This window comes from Macrotis lagotis, chromosome 2, assembly GCF_037893015.1.
Source record: "Macrotis lagotis isolate mMagLag1 chromosome 2, bilby.v1.9.chrom.fasta, whole genome shotgun sequence".
NCBI lineage: Eukaryota > Metazoa > Chordata > Mammalia > Peramelemorphia > Peramelidae > Macrotis > Macrotis lagotis.
The window spans coordinates 185,544,247-185,563,900 of NC_133659.1; the positions used below are offsets into that span (position 1 = coordinate 185,544,247).

The following is a 19,654-nucleotide window of genomic DNA, read 5'->3' on the forward strand; positions in this document are numbered from 1 at the left end:
ACATACAACACACACAGACACAGACACACACATACAACACACACAGACACACACAGACACACAGACACACACACATACACACACATACAACACACACACATACAACACACACACACACACACACACACACACACACACACACACGGCCTCTCCCTCTGTCCCACCTGACCCCGGCCCCGGCCCGTCCCAGCCCATATAAGGAGCAGCAGCTGCTCAGGGCCGGCCGGCTAAAGATAGCTGCGGAGAGGGGAGAGGGGCAGAGGAGGGGGAGAGGGGCAGAGGGGAGAGGGGCAGAGGAGGGGGAGAGGGGCAGAGGGGAGAGGGCCGCAGCCCGGGAGCGCCATGGCACGGTGAGTGTCTTCCGTCCACTCTTCTCACTGCTTAGAGCCCCCATCTCCGGGGACCCCAGAACCCTAGCACGTCAGGCGGCCCGGAGAGCTCAAGGCGGGGGCGGGAGAGGGAAGCAGAAGATCCCCGAAAGCTCTGCCTCGTGGGCCTTCGGGGCAGGGTGACCGGGGGCTCCTCATACCCCCCACCCCCTCTCTGCAGCCAGCATGCCCGCACTCTGTGGTACGACCGCCCCAAGTATGTATTCATGGAGTTCTGCGTGGAGGACAGCACCGACGTCCGGGTGCTTCTTGAGGACCACCGCGTTGTTTTCAGGTAAGGGCCAGCCCCGGCTTTGGGGCAGGGTCTTTGTCCTCATTGTCTCAGCTCTCTCCCCTGCCCCTTTGTCTCCCCAGCTGCAGGAACGCCGATGGTGTAGAGATGTACAATGAAATTGAGTTTTATGCCAAGGTGAACTCCAAGGTAAAGGGGATTGCAAGCACAGGAATGACAGAAAAAGGGGGAAGACTCCGTTTTAGGGCAAAGAAGTGTCCCTTCCTCTCCCCCAACCCCCAGCCGCTGAGGCCCTCTGCCTGTACCTTAGGACTCTCAGGATAAACGCTCAAGTCGCTCCATCACTTGCTTCGTGAGAAAATGGAAGGAGAAGGTGGCCTGGCCTCGGCTCACCAAAGAAGACATCAAGGTGAGCAGGTTTGGGCCTGAAATAGGCAGAGATTGAGCCTTGGCCTCCAAAAGCTTTTAGTACCTGGCCAGGAAACCAGTACCTTAAAAACAAAAGCACCCTGCCCTCAAGACCCTCGGGACGGGGCCTAGCTCCTGATTTGCTGTGTAAAGCTGAGCAGCACCTACTCCACCAGTCCTAGAAGGGCCATCCTGTTTAAGAGCAGGACTTGAACTCAGGTCCTCCTGGATTCCAGGACAGCTTTCAATGCTCAGATAAACAAGTACAAGATAAATAATAAAACTAATAAAAACAAAGGATTGTGAAGAGAGGAAAGGGGATCAGGAAAGGCTGAATTTGTGCAAGATATCCTTTAAGCTGAGGCTGTAAAGGAAGATAGAGATTTAAAGAGGCAGAGATGAGAGGGAAGAACACTTGGGGATATTAAGGTAGGGATAACCCATGTCATGAAAGGGGCTGCCTGTGAAGATTAGAATGCAGATATTGTGAAGAGGAGGTCTAGATCAGTCTGGAAAGGTACATCTAAAACCAACTGTGAAGGGCTTTAAAGGCCATTATCATTAATACTTTTTTCAATTAATCTATCAATCAATAAACATTTCTTAAGTACCTACTATGTGCCAGCCACTGTACTAAGTGCTGGAGATTAAAAATAAAAGCCAAAAAACTGTCAGCCTTTCTTCAAGGAGTTTACAGTCTACTGAAGGAAACCATCTTGCCAACAAATATATACAAGCAAGGGACAGACAAGAGAAACAAGAAATGATGAACAGAGGTATGAGGGAAAGCCTCCTGTACAAGGTGGAATTTTAGGACAGAATTGGGGGAGTCAGGAGACCAATATCTCCAGATTCTAGAGTAAATTAGGAATCTGGAAAGGTAGGAGGAGGCTGGGCTTGGAATGCCAAGGAGCATTGTGGATTAGCTCCTGTAGGTTGAGAGGGAGCCACTGTGGTTACTGAATAGAGGAGTGCCATGGTCCCACCTTTGGGAAGAGAAGGAAAAGGAGGAAGTATTTATTAACTAAATTTATAGATGTAATCTCATTTAATCCTCATAGTCTGGGAGGTAGACATTGTTTTCATCCCCATTTTGCAACTAAAGAAACTGAGGCAGAAAAAAGTTAAGTGCCTTGCTCAGGGTCCCACAGCTAATAAGGGTCCCATGATGTAGGAGCATGGATTGGAGGAGCTAGAGACTGGAAGCCTCAAAGTGAATTAGAATTGAGTAGCAGCTGTGTGAGTAAGGAGGACAGCTGCAGTGGAGGTGGACTTAAAGACTTGGCAACAGATTGGACATTGAGGAGAGAGAGAGGATGAGTTGATTGTAGGTGGGGAATCAATCAGAAATTCATTTTCCTCATCCTTGAAGGCCCAGGCTTCATCTGAGAGTGTCTGTTTTTGTCTGCACTCTTTCATCTATATGCCTTTTTTCTTCACTAGTAGCAGTCTAAGTGAGCTTTATCCTGCTTTTAATAAAAAACTTTTTTTTTACTGATATCTTTTAACTTTGCCTAGATTTTCCTCTCTATCCCAATTCCTCCTCCCTCCCAGAAATCCATTCCTTCTAACAAAGAATTAAAAACCAGGGGTGGCTAGGTGGTGTAGTGGATAAAGCACCGGCCTTGGAGTCAGGAGTACCTGGGTTCTCAGACACTTAATAATTACCTACCTATGGTCTCAGACACTTAATAATTACCTAGCTATGTGGCCTTGGGCAAGCCACTTAACCCCATTTGCCTTGCAAAAACCTAAAAAAAAAAAAAAATTAAAAACCAAGACAAGAAATCAGCAAAACTGTTTAATACATGGAAAAAATATGACATATGCAATGTTTTCATATCACTATACTCTTGGTGTCCTCAAACTTTCCTCTCTCTCCAGTATAGGAGTGGGGATCAGAAAGCATCTTCTCATAAATGTTTTTTATTTTTTTAAAGAAATGGGTTTGAGGGGCAGGTAGGTGGCACAGTGGATAGAGCACCAGCCTTGGAGTCAGGAGGACCTGGGTTCAAATCCAACCTCAGACACTTAATAATTACCTAGCTGTGTGGCCTTGGGCAAGCCACTTAACCCCATTGCCTTGAAAAATCTAAAAAAAAAAGAAATGGGTTTGTGTGACTTGGCCAAGGTCACAGTTAGGTAATTATTAAGTGACTGAGGCAAGATTTGAACTGGGTCCTCCTGACTCCAGGGCTTGTACTCTATCCACTGTGCCACCTAGCCATCCCTCATGTATCTTTTGAGGCCAAGCCTGTTCTTTATAATCTTGCAAGATTCTTTTGTAGCTGTTTTCTATTTACAATCATGTTGCCATTGTATAGTGGGGTTTTTTTTGGCTGTACTTCTGAATTCATGTTCATTTCTTTCAGTATATCTTATTTCTTTGTTTTTAATTTTAAAAAGGTTTTATTTATTTTGAGTTTTATAATTTCCCCCAATCTTGCTTCCCTCCCCCCACAGAAGGCAGTTTGTTAGTCTTTGCATCATTCCCATAGTATGCATTGATCTAAGTTGAATATGTTGAGAGAGAAATCATATCCTTAAGGAAGAAACATATAGTATAAGATATAACAGAATTACATAACTTTTTTTTAAATTAAAGGTAATAGTCTTTGGTCTTTGTTTAAACTCCACAATTCTTTCTCAGGATACAGATCACATCTTATTTCTTAATGCCTTGTAATTTGAGTTTGACTTCATCAGTGTTCACCAGTTACCAGTATTCTATTGACAAATTCAATGGCCTTTTCTCAATCCTCACCTTTGGTCTCTCTGCAGCCTTTGACTGGTTTGGTGATTCACATTCCAGATTAAAACGAAATTCTAATTCATCTGATAGTTAAGAAAAGAAAGTTTATTTAGCCATAATATGGAAAGGATAGTCAGCAAGATATTGCTTTGACTCAGTTGTAGGTGCAGTTTCCGTAAGTCCACATTTGCCATGACTGTATACCAGATGTCATGTCGTAAGGGAGGAGCTCTCCATCCCTTGTGTATTTAAGTTACCAGTCTTCTACTTCAGGGGTAGAAGCCTTAATTCCCTGGATCAATTAAATCTCTAATGTTTTCATCACTTTAAATGTATGTATATGTGTGTGTGTATACATATACATACATTATGTATATTTTCATGTTTTCTAAGTACATAAAAACTTTTTAAAAAACATTTTTAAAAATTTCAAGTTCCAAATTCTCTCCCATCTTTCTCCCATTCCCAATTATTTTTTTTTTTTTGGTGAGGTAATATGGTTAAGTGATTTGCCCCAGTAAGTATCAAGTATCTGAGGTCACATTTCAACTCAGGTCTTCCTTACTCCAGGGTTGGTACTCTGTCCACTGCACCATCTAGCTGTCCCCTCCCAACTTACTTTTTAAGGAAAAACAAACTTAGTCTGCAATAGGAATCTTGATTGTATAATTGACATTCTCCCTGCATCAATTTGACTTTGTACAGGTTGCTTCCTACATATAGAATGAACTTCCTCACCTTTGTCTCTTAAAAATGCTTAGCATAGGGGCGGCTAGGTGGTGCAGTGGATAAAGCACCGGCCCTGGAGTCAGGAGTACCTGGGTTCAAATCCAGTCTCAGACACTTATTACCTAGTTGTGTGGCCTTCCGCAAGCCACTTAACCCTGTTTGCCTTGAAAAAAAAAACTAAAAAAAATGCTTAGCATTGTGGGGTGGCTAGGTGGCAGTGGATAAAGCACCGGCCCTGGAGTCAGGAGTACCTGGGTTCAAATCTGGTCTCAGACACTTAATAATTACCTAGCTGTGTGGCCTTGGGCAAGCCACTTAAACCTATTTACCTTGCAAAAAAAAAATGCTTAGCATCTTTCAAAATTCAGTTGAAGGTCACCTCCCACAGGAGGCTTCCCCTGATATGCCTCATTGTATTTACTGAAGTCTCTTGTATTATTTGGGGCTTATTTGGGGTCTCCAGAGGTGACCTGTAATAAATGCTTATTGAGTGACTTTCAGTGTTTCTTTCTTATAGCCAGTGTGGCTCTCTGTGGACTTTGATAATTGGAGAGACTGGGAAGGGGATGAAGAGGTGGAACTAGCTCAGGTTGAACATTATGCAGAGGTGAGACAAGATGCCAGTATCAAATCTGTCCTTGGACTTATGTATCTCCCTGTCATTTTCTTTGTGGAAGTTCTGTCTTGCTTGCTGTCATATAGATTTCTGCTGGCTCTCTTTGACCAGTGACATCTAGATACTCCTTCCCCTGTGACTTTCTCTTATTTACTTTCTAGCTCTTAAAGAAAGCCAGTGCAAAGGGACCTCCGCCTGCCATGGATGACCTGGATGTAAGTGAAGCTGATACAGCATAATTCATGAGTCTCTGCTCAGTGAAATTAGTTCTGCTTTCTTAGTTATGGTCCATCCTGTTCATGGTTATGGCTATCTTCCCAAGTAAAGCCTGCTTTCTCTAGTTCTAAAGAGATAGCTGCTTGAATGGGGTTTTTCCCTTTCTTTCATGGGTATTCCCAGCAGGGCCTTCTTCCTTCCTGCCCGATTTGGGCATATAAATACAAATTATCTTTTCTTTTCCCTGACCCAACATCAGCCTCTGTTCTTTTCTAGGATGAGTCTGGTGGTGAAGACGTGACAGGTAATTTCTCTGTAAAAAATATGGATAGGGATCTGGAAAACATTTCCTATAAAATGCTGGGGTCTTATCTCTGTTTGACAGTATTATATGTATATGAACCTATGATTTACTTTCACCTGTAACATTTATACTCCCGGTGAGTCCTTTCTCTTAGGCCCTTCACCAGGGATATATATGACTTTGGCAACTGTTTCTGAACAGGATGGCAAAGAAACAGGCTGCTAGAGGCCTTGGTGCTTTCCTATCATCAGCCTTTAATTTCTGGATTTTGGTCAATCATGAGCATTTGCATGTTTTTGTAAGGGAAAAAGGAAAGAGCAAAGATCTCATGAAAACTTTTGAAATTTTTTTTATTAGGAACTTAAGCAACAATACAGAAGAGAATGAACATGCTATCTTCATCCTTCTATATTTCTTTTCCACCTTTGTAAATCTATGTACATTTTTGGAGAGTTGTACCTTGTATTTTTTAACTTAACATTTCACATATACCGTTTGCATGTTTCAATATACTATACATATTTCATAATGGATTAAATACTGGATTTTAAGATCTTGGTGCTCCAGATCTGATAATAACTAGTAGTATGACCACAGGCAAGTCATGTAATGTCTGTAAACCAGTTTGTTCATCTGTAAAATAAGGTAACAATCCACTTCCTGTGTCACTAAGCTGTGAAAGTGCCCTATAAAGTGCAATCTAAATGCAAACTACTGGTGTATTAGTATCCATAATCTATTGAGCCACTCCCCAATTGTTGGTTACTGGGGCTGTTTCCAATTTTATAAACCTTGCCATGACAACTATTGTAAAATAACTTTTTTAGTTATTGGAGTATATTACTCAAAAGACTTATTTCACAAGATCTGTGCAGTTTTAGTTTTTGCTTTTAACAATCCTCTTCTCCTTTATGCCTAAAATTTAGATTCTCAACCTGCAGTGACTTTCCCTCTCCCTAGCTGGGGGAGGAGACAGAGTTCTAAAGTCACATCCCACAGAATGACTTTGCTTGTTGCCTTTGAACCAGCCTTCCATTGAACCAACTTCATGCCTTCTGGCCTACATTTGTAATAATATACCCATGAATATTTCAGTTTTTCCAGTATTATTAATTGGCAAACAAAGATTATAGGCTTAAAATAACAGTTAAATTGTTTAAATATCAAGTCTTAAAAGTGTACCTTTCTGTCACTATCACTATGGATGTTATATCTGTTGTACAAGACAGAGGGACATTTTATATTTTTATGACAATCCTTTTTTTTGCACTTAGGTGGGAAGGTCCTCAGATAGCAGGTAATGTTTATTTCTGAGGACATACTTGAAACCTTCCCAGGTTGGAAATACCTGCCAGAATATATGTTTATTCATTGCTTTAAAAAACTGAGGGTCACCTCCTTACCATCATGAAGCATCGCTTTCAAAATTGGACTGCTGTGGTTTTTGCTTAGATTTCGTATTAATTTCACTGCACTCAGAACATGATGTGGTTACCTGTGAAACGGAGCATTTGAAGAAGTTCATTTGGATGATGGTGACCTAGTTCTGAGAAGAGGGATGCTTGTTTTTCAAATGAGAAAATGTGTGGGGTAGGAAAGAAGGCAAAAGAAATTGAATCTTCTTTTCCAAAGAAAACACTTACAGGAAGCATCAGTAATATCAATAACTCTGTTGGAAGCTGGGTTTCCAGCTGAAGGATACTGAGAAACAGGATGGTTGTCCAAAGAACATGATGGTGAAGGGTCTTGAATCCATGTCATATGAGGATAGTTGAATGAACTGGAGATGTTTGGCCTGGAGAAAAAAAGAAAAGGGAAAGAGACAGGCAAACAGAATGGTATATGATGGCTGAGCTGTTATGTGTTTCATTCTAGAAACCAGAACCAGGAGCAATAATAGGTGGAAGTTAAGAGTGGGGAGTGGAAGAGGGGTGTGTACTAAATAAGAGGCTGGATAATCAATTTTCTGATATTATAGTGAAGATTTCTTTTTTGGGTATAGGCTGGACTTGATGGCCACTGAGCTCCCCTTCAAGCCAGGCTCCTGGGTGTTGTGTATAAATCTAGAAGAATTTTGTTCAAATTCTGCCTCAGACACTTCACTAGATATGACCCCCAAGCAAGTCACTTAATCTTCATCAGCCTCAGGTTCCTTAGAAAGCTATGCAAATGCTAATCGTTATTATTATTACTGTTGCAACTCTGAAACACTGATTTTTTTAATAGGTTTTTTTTTTTGGCAAGGCAAATGGGGTTAAGTGGCTTGCCCAAGGCCACACAGCTAGGTATGAAACACTGATTTTTGTGAACTAAAGAATTTTCCTGATTTTGGGAATTAAGATTCTTAAGCAGTCCCATGTTAGCTAAGATCCTATATTTGTCATCACTTGGTATGCTAAATTGGAATAGTTGGATTCAATTTTAACTCCTCTTATTTACTACCTGCAGCTTTTATACACAACATCTGATTATCCCCAGTTTCCTCATTTAAAACAGAAGTGTGTACCATCTGATTTCTAAAATGTCTTCCAGCTCTAAATCCTAAAATGCTATGAATTTGGGTTTTTTTTTTTTTAAGAATTCTAGCCTCAAGGGAAAAGAGCTAAAAGGTTGTTAAGTACAAATACTGTTTCTTTCTCTTATTTTCTTGCTGCACTCTTTTTTTTTTTTTTGCCAGGTTTGTGGTTAAGTAACTTGCCCAAGACCACATAGCTAGGTAATTATTAAGTGTCTGAGGCCGAATTTGAACTCAGGTACTCCTGACTCCAGAGCTGGTGCTCTATCTACCTAGCTGCACTCTTTCTTTCTCTTAAGATTTTATTTATTTTGAGTTTTACAATTTTTCCCTTAATCTTACTTTCCTCCCCCCACAAAAGGCAATTTGCCAATTTTTACAACATTGTTTCCATGGTATACATTAATCCAAATTGAATGTGATGAAAGAGAAATTATATCCTTAAGGAAGAATCATAAAGTACAAGAGATAACAAGATCAGACAATAAGATAATAGTTCTTTTCTAAATTAGAGTTAATAGTCTTTGTTCTTTGTTCAATCTAGCTGCATTCTTACAAAATTTTTTGTATTTAAAAAACTATATGCATTTTCAACATTAATTTTTTGTAAGATTTTGAGTTCCACATTTTTTCTCTTTCCCTCCCCCCCCACCCCAAGACAGCAAGCAATCTGATACAGTTTAATTCATAACAAAAAAATTATTGGTCCTACTAAAGAAAATCCAACAATTATAATTTTAGTGAAAAACACTGCTGCCACATCACCTTCCCTTTATCCTTTGGCTTAACAATAGAGGCAGCTGGGTGGCACGGTGGACAGAGTTCTGGATCTAGAGTCAGCAAGAGCTGGGTTTAAATTCAGCCTTGGACATCCGCAAGCTGCCTGACTGGGCAAGTCATTTCACCAGCCTACCTCAATGTCACCATCTGTAAAAACAAGGATGCTAATAGTACCTACCTCCGAGGGTAGTTGTGAGGAAGTGCTTGGCAAACCATGAAGTGCTATAAAAATGCCAGCTGTATTATTTATAATGCACGACTTTCCCAAAGTCCTCGGGCAATTTTAGGCTTTTATAGCTGACTTTTCCCAAGGCAACTCTTCCAGCTGCGTCGGCTTAAACTCACCTTAAGACTTTTGACACAGGCACCAGGATTTTGGGACGCCCCCCCCTCCCGTCTTCTCCGGCCCACTCCTACCTTGGATGTTCCCCAGGTCCACCTTCGGCTCTTTACAAATTGTCGTAGTCGTCATCCTCTTCGTGCTTCCTTTTCAACGAGTTGGAGGACTCGGCTGGGGTGCTCTGGGACGACGAGGAGGAGGAGGACGAGGAGGACGACGAGGAGGAGGAGGAGGAGACCATGTTGGTGGTTATGAGGATGTTCTTGGAGCCGATGAGGGAGGGGTTGATGAGGACGTTCTGCACGGCGGGGGTGGCGGGCATGGCGGCCTTGACGGCGGGGCCCTGCGAGGCCGGGATCTGCACCGTGAACCTCTGGCCGGCCAGGGACAGCGGCCACGACCACGGAGGGCGCGGAGGAGGGCGCGCCCAGGGTCGGGGTGCCGGGCCTGCTGCCCACGGCGCCCACGCTCAGCCGGGGCTCCGTGATCCTGCCCGCCGGGGCCGACACCTTCTTGGGCAAGGACTTGAGGCGGTAGTTGGGCGCCGTCAGGCAGTAGCGGTCGGGCGGCAGCCGCGGGCCCGAGTAGGGCTTGCTGAGCTGCAGCGGCGTCTGGTTCTGGTTCTTCTGCCGGGCGATGTCCAGCAGGAAGTCCCTGGGCGGCGGCGCCGTGAAGGACTGGTCGGCCCTGCCCTGGATGGCCAGCCGCACGTCGTCCGCATCCACCGCCGGCTTCTTGGCGTGGCTCGAGTAAATCTTGGCGTCGTCCAGGATGGTGGTGACGTAGCGGAAGGCGCACTCCGGCATCTGGTTGACGACCCTGGGCTCGTACTCCGTGATGCCCGTGTCTTTCAGGATCTGGGCCATCACTTGCGAGTCTTTCCGCGAGGTCTTGGGGTTCGCCATCTTGCCCGGCTCCATGACTTCCGCCGCCCGCGCTTCACTTCCGGTCTCTGGAGGGTGCGAGGAGGAGCGAGCGAGGGGAGCGCCCCCCCACTTCCGCTCGCACCGGCTCTGGGCCTGACCCGCCCGGCGTGGGCACGAAGCGCGGGGCCCGCTCAGGGCTGCTCCGGCTCAGCGCGCCGCGGGGCCCGGGAGCCGGCCGGCATGACGTTCCGCTGCCAGCGAGACAGCTACGCCCGCGAGGTGAGACCGGGGCCGGGGGGGCCGGGGCGCGCGGGGCCGGCCCGCCGCCCGCCTCACGCGCTCCCTCTGCCCCGCAGCTGCGCACCACCGTGCTCTCCTGCAGAGGAGACCCTCAGCGGCTACCACGTGGTGCTGGCAGACACGCTGCTGTTCCCCGAGGGCGGGGGCCAGGTGCGAGGCCGCGGCCGCTCCCCAGCCTGCTCCGCGCGCGCCCCGCCAGCTGCCCGTCCTCCCAGAAGCTCCGCCCTGCGGCTAGGCCCCGCCCCATCCGGGTCCCCCTCCTGCTACCCCCCCCCGAGGGGACCAGAGCGCATGCCCGGGAGGGGACCAGAGCGCATGCCCGGGAGGAAATTAAAAGTCTGTTTTTTTTACCCTGGGGAAGTGACTTGTCCAAGGTTCCACATCCAGTAGCTGGCAAAGCCAAGGCCTAGAACCCATGTCCTTATATTTTAAACCTTTGACTTCTAGAATCCTTATGCCCTTTCTTATCTCCTAGGCCTGATTAAGTGTATTGGAAAATAGGGGGGTGGCTATACAGCACTGGCCCTGGAGTCAGGAGGACCTGAGTTCAAATTCGGCCTCAGACACTTCATAATTACCTAGCTCTGTGGCCTTGGGCGAGCTATTTAATCCCCTTGTCTAGCAAAAACCTAAAAAAAATTGTTTTGGAAAATACTCAAGACTAACAATCCCCCTCCTGTCCCTGCCTTGGCTTACTTTGGAGCTAACCTTGTGTAAAAGGAGGAGATTAGACTGGATCAGGAATTTTAACCTTTTCAGTATCACAGACCCTTTCAGCAGTCTGATCAAGCTAGTAAGAGCCCCTCTCAGAATGAGGTTTTTAAGTCCATAATATGAAACTATATATAGTATTACCAATTATGTTGAAATATAGTTATCAGAATATTTTAAAAAGTTCACAGACCAGTTGTAAGAACCCCTGATGTAGATGATTTCTAAGACCTCTTTCATCTCTATATCTTTGATCCTATGATCCTCCAGTCCAACCCCACAGGTTAAGAATGAAGATGAGTTATCATATGTGAAACTCATTTACAAAACTTAAAAGTTATGGACAAGTTAGTTCTTATTAGCTATTACTATTTTTTTTAAGGTTTTTGTAAGGCAAATGGGGTTAAGTGGCCTGCCCAAGGCCACACAGCTAGGTAATTATTAAGTGTCTGAGCCCAAATTTGAATTCAGGTAACCCTGACTCCAGGGCCAATGCTCTATCCACTGCATCACCTAGCTGCCCTTAGCTATTACTATTAAAAGAGTTGGTCTTGAATCCAAGTCTAGCCTTCTTTCTGACACATACTGTGTCATCTTATTTCTTTCAACTACAGGTTATTTTATAAAATTTGTAAAAAATGGAACTGACATACGTTGGTAAAGAGTGTTTCTTATATCAAGCCAATGAAATCACAGGCCCAGTTGCTATCCCTGTCCTCCATAAGACAAAATAAGCTGATAGATGAGGAAGATAGAGGGACAACCCCTCTTCCTCCCTGCTTATCAGAAGCAACTTAAAACAGAATAGCCTGAGCCCATTAGTCCCATCACTACTTCTGTTTTTGACCTCTGACCCTTGGGAAATTCAGATTGTAGCATTATATCACTCCCTTCACAAAAAAAATACTAGATTTCAAAGGATCATAGTTTTAGAGTTGGGAAGGATGTCATTTGACCTATTCATTTTACCTAGGAGGAAACCGAGACCCAGAAAGATTAAGAGACCTTATCCAAAGACATGCAAGTATGTGGCAGAGACAGCATTTAACTGCAGGTCCACTGCTGTTATTCCTGCCTCTCTTTCTTATCTCCTTGTAGCCTGGACAAATTCTACCTCCTGCTTTACAGAACAAACTGCCTTTTAAGTGTGAATTACTGCTTCATCCTTCCCTTCCTAAATTCATAGTAGAAACCTTTTCCCCCCAGCCTGATGACCGAGGTTCCATTGACAACATTCCAGTGCTGAGAGTGACCCGCCGGGGATCTGAAGCTGATCACTTTTTGCTTACTCCCTTGGCACCAGGGAGCCAGGTCCAGGTGCAACTAGACTGGGAGCGGAGGTTTGACCACATGCAGCAGCATTCAGGTATCTTGGGAATGAGAGTGGAGAAAAGCACAGTCTCATTCCTGGGAACACAGCTTAGATGATAATAAGCCCATGGCTCCCCATGTAGCTAAGCTTTGTGGGCCCCCAGGCCCTTGCATGTCACATTCTTCTTAATGCTTCCCTTCCTCCTTGGTCCCCAGGGCAGCATCTCATCACAGCTGTGGCTGATCACCTGTTTGGGTTGAAGACAACATCCTGGTGAGTACCAGGCCTTGGACTAACTAGTAAAAATTTAAATGTTTTATTAAAATCTTAACTTTGACCATCAACACAACTACTAAACTGACTTAGCAGATGTTTACATTTAAATTAATTTCTACATATAACATGTCTTAATATTTTTCAGTCATTCCATATTACAAAGGGATCTTCATCAGAATTCTTTTGCTGTGGGTTCCCATTCATTTTTGTTCTTATGTAGTCATTTTTACAGAGATCATGAAGCAGCAGGATATATTGGTTAAAGATGCTTCAAATTGAAGTCTTACTCTTTTTATACACTGATTATAAGAACCTGGCTTGACAAGTCACTGGACCATTTGGTGCTATTAGTAGTTCTATAAAGACTCAGTTGCAAAAAAGGTACCAATCTGGTAGGTAGAAGGAATTTCCTTATCCTTGAGTTCTCTATCTCACTTGTCTAGTCCATGTCCCTAATCAGATAGACCTCATGGAATAGTAACTCAAGAGCTGTTCTTGGAGTTAGAATGATCTGGAGTCAGGTCCTAGCTCCCACATATTCTATCTCTATGACCCTGGAATAGTCACTTAACTTCCCACTCCCCCAAGCAAATATCTAAGACCATCAGGATCAGAACACTTATCAGTCTCCATTAGTGGAGAGAGTTTTCTTACCTAGAGTTCCACTACACTGCTGAAATTACAGGTCAAAAAAAAAAAGTTGTGTTTTTTAGTGTTTGCTCCATTTTCTTGTTCTGCTTTTTTTTCATTTTGCAGTTTTATAATGGATTATTTGATACAGACTGACTTCTCCAGCTTTTTTTCCAACAAAGACCTAGGGATAGAGGGAAGAGGAAAGGGAAATTTCCTGGAATGGAATACTGGCTATCCCTCGCTCAGCTATCTTTTGTTAGCTCTGAAGATGGGGTAGGGTTGTATCACTATGCCAGAGAATGGCAGAATTCTTCCAATCCAGGAGTCTGAGGCTGAGGGACCACTTGTCTTTCAGAGTGTCTGTGATTTTGCTGTTTTTTCTCCCAGTATTTTGTGATATTTGCATTTCAATATAATTGAATTTCTTTGCAAGCCTATGTAATTAAAAACATTATTCTGGACTGGAGGCATAGGCTTTGCCAGACTGCCAAATTGAATCAGTAATACAGCAATCCCTTAAGCTTTACATCTTCTATTTCATTCTTATCTTGCGAACCCCACTTTCTCTGATTAGGGAGTTAGGACGCTTTCGGAGCACAATAGAGCTGGATAGCCCCACGGTCTTGCCAGAACAGATAGTTGCTATTGAGCAAAGTGTCAACGAAAAGATCCGAGAAAGGCTGCCTGTGATTGTGAAGGAATTGAGCCTGGATGATCCTGAGGTGGCTCAGGTAAAATCTGTTGGGAAGAGCTAACCAGGGATAACTTCAGGGTATCTAAAGGGTTCCTTTCAAGAACCTTTTAGAAGCTCAGATATACCTACCCATCCTAGGTAAGGGGCAGGGGTTTGCCAGATGACCTTGCAGGACCTATCCGTGTCATCACCATTGAGGGTGTTGACTCTAATATGTGCTGTGGAACCCACGTGAGAAACCTCAGTGATTTGCAGGTGAGTGGGATGGGAGAAGAGTGAAGGGCTGAGTTTCCAGAAAGGGCTTATCAGTGGGGTGGAGGAACAAAATGAGCCTGAGACTGGGGGAAGAAAGAGTAGAAACTCAAAAATGTTGAAGTCCTTTGGGCAAAGAAGTTAGGATCTGTCTCACTTCTACAGGAGATGCATTGGCAAAGTGCATTGGCTGAGTCCCTGTATGAAGGATTGATTCCTTGTAGGATCCCTAAAAGAAACTTCCTTTCACAGTGTGAATCTAGAACCTGCTTCACTGTGTATGTCTTCCAAACCCAATCCAGGTCATTAAGATCCTAGGTACAGAGAAGGGGAAAAAGAACAAGACCAACCTTGTGTTTTTAGCGGGGAATCGGGTGCTGAAGTGGATGGAGAGAAGTCATGGAGTAGAAAAGGCCTTGACCACATTACTCAAGTAGGTCTTTTCCTTCTTGTGAATTTGTTGAGTGATGTTATAGAAATACTTCAGTTTTCCCAACAGCAATATGTGGAATGTTATTTTCTTGGTGCAAGGATCAGATGAGCCCATAGGTGTGGGAGGGCTCTTGAAGGTGGAATTCTTTGTGTCCTCCCAGGCAGAACAAGCTGGGGGAAGAAGTTCTGGGCTTAGAGTCAGGAAGACCTGGGTTCCAATCATATCTCAGACATTTAACAGCTGTGTGACCCTGGAAAAATGACATAACCTCTCTGAAACTGAGTTCACAATAATAATAGAACCCTCTTCAGAGGAGCTGCTATGAGATAGTGAATACAAAGTTCTTTGCAAATCTTAATGCACTCTAGAGACATCAGTTAGGATTAAATGACCAGTCTTTGGCCTCATTGTCTTGTGAATAAGTGATTTTACCTTTGAGCTTCATGTCTGATGTTGCTATCTCTCTCTGCCATCCCCACATCCCCAACAGTAATCTGTAGTCCTCAGTCTTGCAAGGAACCCCTGCTTGAGGCCAGGTATCATTGTTTCCCAAGCAACTCATCCTCTAGTAATTGAGGTGGGGAATTGGACGATGGTCTCCAAATTTCTGTGTTTCCCAAGGTGCGGAGTGGAAGAACATGCAGAGGCTGTTCAGAAACTGCAGAACTCAGCCAAACTGCTCCAGAAGGTGACTTAACCTAGAGCTGCAAGAAAGGAAGGTTGTGGTGGAGATAGAGTCTGTCTTCCAATGGGTTTCTTTTGGGGCTGGGCTGTGAGAGTATAAGGAACATCTAAGGCTGCTTTACAGAGTTGAGTCTCTTAACCATATAGATTTGTGGCAGGAGGTAAGGGAACTAGGGGTTTGAGATGGGTTGGGGGGGGGACCCTACTGTGGATCACCTCCTTTCTTTATGTCATCTTTACTTCTTGCTAAATTGTAAAATCATTTTCAGAATAACCTGAATCTTCTCAGAGACCTGGCTGTTCTCACTGCCCACAGTCTTAGGGACAGCCCAGACCGGGGAGGAGTGATTGTATTACACAGGTGAGGATTCAGAAACTGGTAACAGGGGTGAATAGGAGTGGGATGTCAGACTGAGGCCCCATATAATTGAGTGGGCAAAAGATATTGGAAAGACAAATCTATGCTTCTTTGGGTTCTTCATGATATTGTAAAAATCTTAAGGGGGTGGGGGAAGAGAGGTGTCAAATACCTGATTTCTTGGTTTGGACAGGAGGATAAATGTGTCCCTGGAATCATTTCCTATCCTCCTTTCTCAGCCCTGTAACTTCTCCAGCTATCCCAAAGAGCTCCAGTTGTGCACAGGAACCCCATTTAAAGAATAAGAACCCTAAAGCTTTCACTGCTTTAACCCTAAAAATTTAACACACACTTTATCCTCTGGCTTACTCTTTCTGAGTCTTGAGAGTCTGAGGTTTTGTGTGCCTTGGACAGCTGCCTTTGGGGAACAGATTCCTCTGGACAGATAGCCCACAGCTTGCTCTCCCTGGTCTCTGATCCCAGCTGACCCCTAGTGCCCTCCCTGAGCAAGCTTTGGATATGAGGATTTTGATTCTAATCCTGTCACTTCAACCTACCATTTGTGTGACTTTGGGAAACTCAATTTAGCCTCTCTAGGCCTCAGTTTCTTTATCTGTAAAATGTTCTGATGTCTCAGTAATTCTAACCAAATCTAAATCTAAATGGTCTTTTGTTGTAGGAAAGATGGTGATTCTGAGTTTATGAATATCATTGCCAATGAGATTGGGAGAGAGGTGAGCGTGCGTGAGATCCCCTCCCTTATCCCTACATCCTCAGAGGCCTTAGACACAACCTGTTAACTTCTTCCAAGATCAGACGTTGACATATGTCTTTCTGAGCCTCTGGCACTTGCTGTTCCTGAATATACCTAATCTTTCAGAGCAGCAGCCTATAAGGGAACACCTGTATTGTTTTTGAGACCCAGGTTTTGAATCATAGCCAGGCCTTTGATTCTTCCCACCTTTATTTCAGATGACCCCTCTGGAATGATGTTTCAATCATCTGTTAAGTGTAACAATCTCCAAACTCTTGTTCTTGTTCTCCTTTATCTCATAGTTGTTTTCAGACCATTTCTTCTTGTATTATGCATAATGGCCAAATGAAAGAGATTTTTATTCTTTTCCCAGGGAGTTTGATTCTGAAACTTTAGGAAGTTTTCACCCTTGGTGAGGGAATAGTTTTGGGAATGGGTAGGTTTTGTATCACTGAGTATTAGAACTCATTCCTCCAGCTTGTCTTCTAGGACATCCTTCTCTTCTTAACTGTGGGGGACGAGAAAGGTGCTGGGCTCTTCTTACTTGCGGGACCAGTTGAGGCAGTGGATATGTTGGGACCCAGGTAAGTCTACAAGAAATCCTTCAATTCAGGTTGGTAAACATTTATTGAACATGTATGCATACCAGGCACTGGGGATAGATACAAAGATAGAACAAAACAATCTCTGACTTCAAGAAGCTTCCATTCCACTGAATGGAAGCAACATGTATACATATCAGTAAATATAAAATATGTATGAAGTTCTTTTGGGTGATAAGGAGAGACCCTAACAGCTGCACCTGTGAATCATTCTAGTAGAAAGAAGAAGCTGATTTCAGAGGCATGGAGGTAGAATGGACAGTGTGTGGCAACTGATTGAGGGTGAGAGGAAATTTGTGAACATGACTGGCCAACTGGAAGGATGATGATGCCCTTGTCAAAAAAAAAAGAGGCAAATTGGTGTGTGAGGGGAGGTTGGAGTAGAGATGGAAAGAGTAGTAGGTTCCATTTCGGACATGTTTAAGTTACTTATGAGACATTGAGATGAAGATATTTGTCAGGAATAGTTGGTTACAGTTGAGGTTCAGAAGATAGGCAAGGCTTAGACATTGAAATTTTGAAGTCATTTGCATAGAGGTGCTAATTGGGAGCTGAAAAGATCAGTAAAAGAGGTTATACTCAAAAGAGTAGTGAACCCAGGACAGAGCCCAGGGGGTACATTCATGCCACAGGGACAAGACATACAAGGTGACCCAGCAAATGAGAGGGAATGGTCAGGCAGGTACAAGAATCTAGAGGAAGTGGTGTCATGAAAACCTGGGAAGAAGAGTATTTAGGAGGATAGGGCAGTCAATAGATCAGATGCTAAAGAGACATCGAAAAGAAAAGGCAACTGGAAGAAAGATCATTAGATTTAACCATAGAAGATCATTAATAACTTTGGAAAGAACAATTTCAGTTGACTAATGGATCATAAACTGAATTGATTGCAAGTAGCTGAGAAATGAAGGAATGAATGAAAAAGAACTTCTTAATGCACTTATCATGATCCATCACTATGCTAAGTGGAAAGGGGACCAGTGGGAAGGAAGAGGGGAGGCACCATTCCTCATAAGGAGCTTCATTCTACTTACAATCCATTTAGAACAGGTCAGCTTCAAGACAGAAGGAAGGCTTAGGGTGAAGCCACAGGGTATGTGGCAAGGCCCAGGTGTTCTTAAGGGGCAGTCATAGGTCAAATGGCAATTCTCTAGGGGGGGTCTGGAGAGCACAGTGGCAGGGCCCAGTGGTCATTTTGTCATTTTGAGTTGGTGACACCCTGCTTATCCAAGTAATATGATTAGCCACAGCTTGACCTTTAACTGTTGGGGAATGGGCAGTGGGCTCAAGAGTCAGAGTGAAATGGAGGATTTGGGTGAATGCCTGGACAGAGAGAGCATGGGTGGGTTACCTTCCACCTGGGAGGGAACATCTGGCACCTTCTGGGAACTGGGTAGTAGAGACTCAGGAAGAGGAGGGGAGGAAGCCTCCACATCCTGGTCCAGACCCCCAGGCCCCATCTTGGGATCTTCTACATGAAGTAGTGGAGGCAGTAAGCATAGGCAGTTTTTTCTAGGCGTTTGATAATAAAAGAAATATATAAAAGGGTCAATTATGAATACAATTATGAGCTACCTCTTGAATGGTAAAGAATAATGACTCAACTTTACTCTTCTTAGTATTCTTCCTAAATGGGTTTGGTTGTCTCTGATATTATCCATTGGTTTTCAGGGTGGCTGAATTGCTACAAGGCAAAGGAGCTGGAAAGAAAGGCCGCTTTCAGGGCAAAGCTACCAAACTCAGCCGGCGGGCAGAAGTGCATGCCCTTCTCCAGGATTATCTCAGTAGTCAGAGTGCTGAGGAATAACAACTCCTACCCTTGAGTCCTTCCCAGGCATTTCCTTAAGAACAGATAAAATGTAGCTATGCCTTCTTCTAGACAATAAAATGATTTTATTGGAATATGTAATCCTGTACTTGACTATGTAGTTGTTCTTTGTGTGTGTGCACAGTTATGTACTTTATAAATAAGTTAATGGACATAGTATGAAATGAAATATGCCAACTCATTAGGGCTTCCTCTCTTGAAGCTGTGAAATACAATTCCATAAAAGTTATAGATCTACCTAGATGAAAGGACTTAAAATCCCATTAGTATTTTTCTTTTCTTTTTTTCTTTTTCCTGTAGGACAATAAGCCATGTCAATATAACCTCAAAGGCAGCAATATAGTATATCTCAGCTAACTCAAATATGGATTATGTAGAGTTTCTAAAAATTGGAAGGGACTTCAGTGATCAGACATCCAACTTCCCCAAAATGGAACCTTCACTGATGGGGGAAAATCACATAAGAAAATCTATTATATTTTTAGACAGTTCTAATTGTTAGATTTTTATTTTTACATGGAACCTAAATCTGCTTTTACAATTTCTACTCATTATTTTCAGTTCTGCTCCCTGAAGTCAGAATTGTGACTCTTTCTCTTTCAGTTGTTGGCAGTAGAGCTAAGTCTGGATTTGAGTCAGGGAGAAGCACAGAGAAAAGAGGGAGGACAGC

At 43.6% G+C, this 19,654-nt stretch overlaps 1 protein-coding gene and 1 pseudogene across 1 annotated transcript; one reads left to right on the forward strand and one right to left on the reverse strand.

The window, feature by feature from the left end:
* Positions 1–305: 305 nt before the first annotated feature.
* Positions 306–19,065, forward strand: AARSD1 (alanyl-tRNA synthetase domain containing 1). The gene is made up of 19 exons (XM_074220953.1): positions 306–350; positions 550–663; positions 744–810; positions 932–1,030; positions 5,028–5,117; positions 5,288–5,341; positions 5,619–5,646; positions 9,407–9,438; positions 9,551–10,597; positions 12,365–12,524; positions 12,686–12,743; positions 13,954–14,110; positions 14,212–14,328; positions 14,628–14,758; positions 15,380–15,446; positions 15,712–15,803; positions 16,480–16,534; positions 17,044–17,138; positions 18,828–19,065. Exons 1-19 carry the CDS (start codon positions 343–345, stop codon positions 18,961–18,963), a joined length of 2,607 nt encoding a protein of 868 aa, XP_074077054.1. The 5' UTR covers positions 306–342; the 3' UTR covers positions 18,964–19,065.
* LOC141513712 (transcription initiation factor TFIID subunit 9-like) lies at positions 5,980–10,521 on the reverse strand (annotated as a pseudogene).
* Positions 19,066–19,654: the final 589 nt, after the last annotated feature.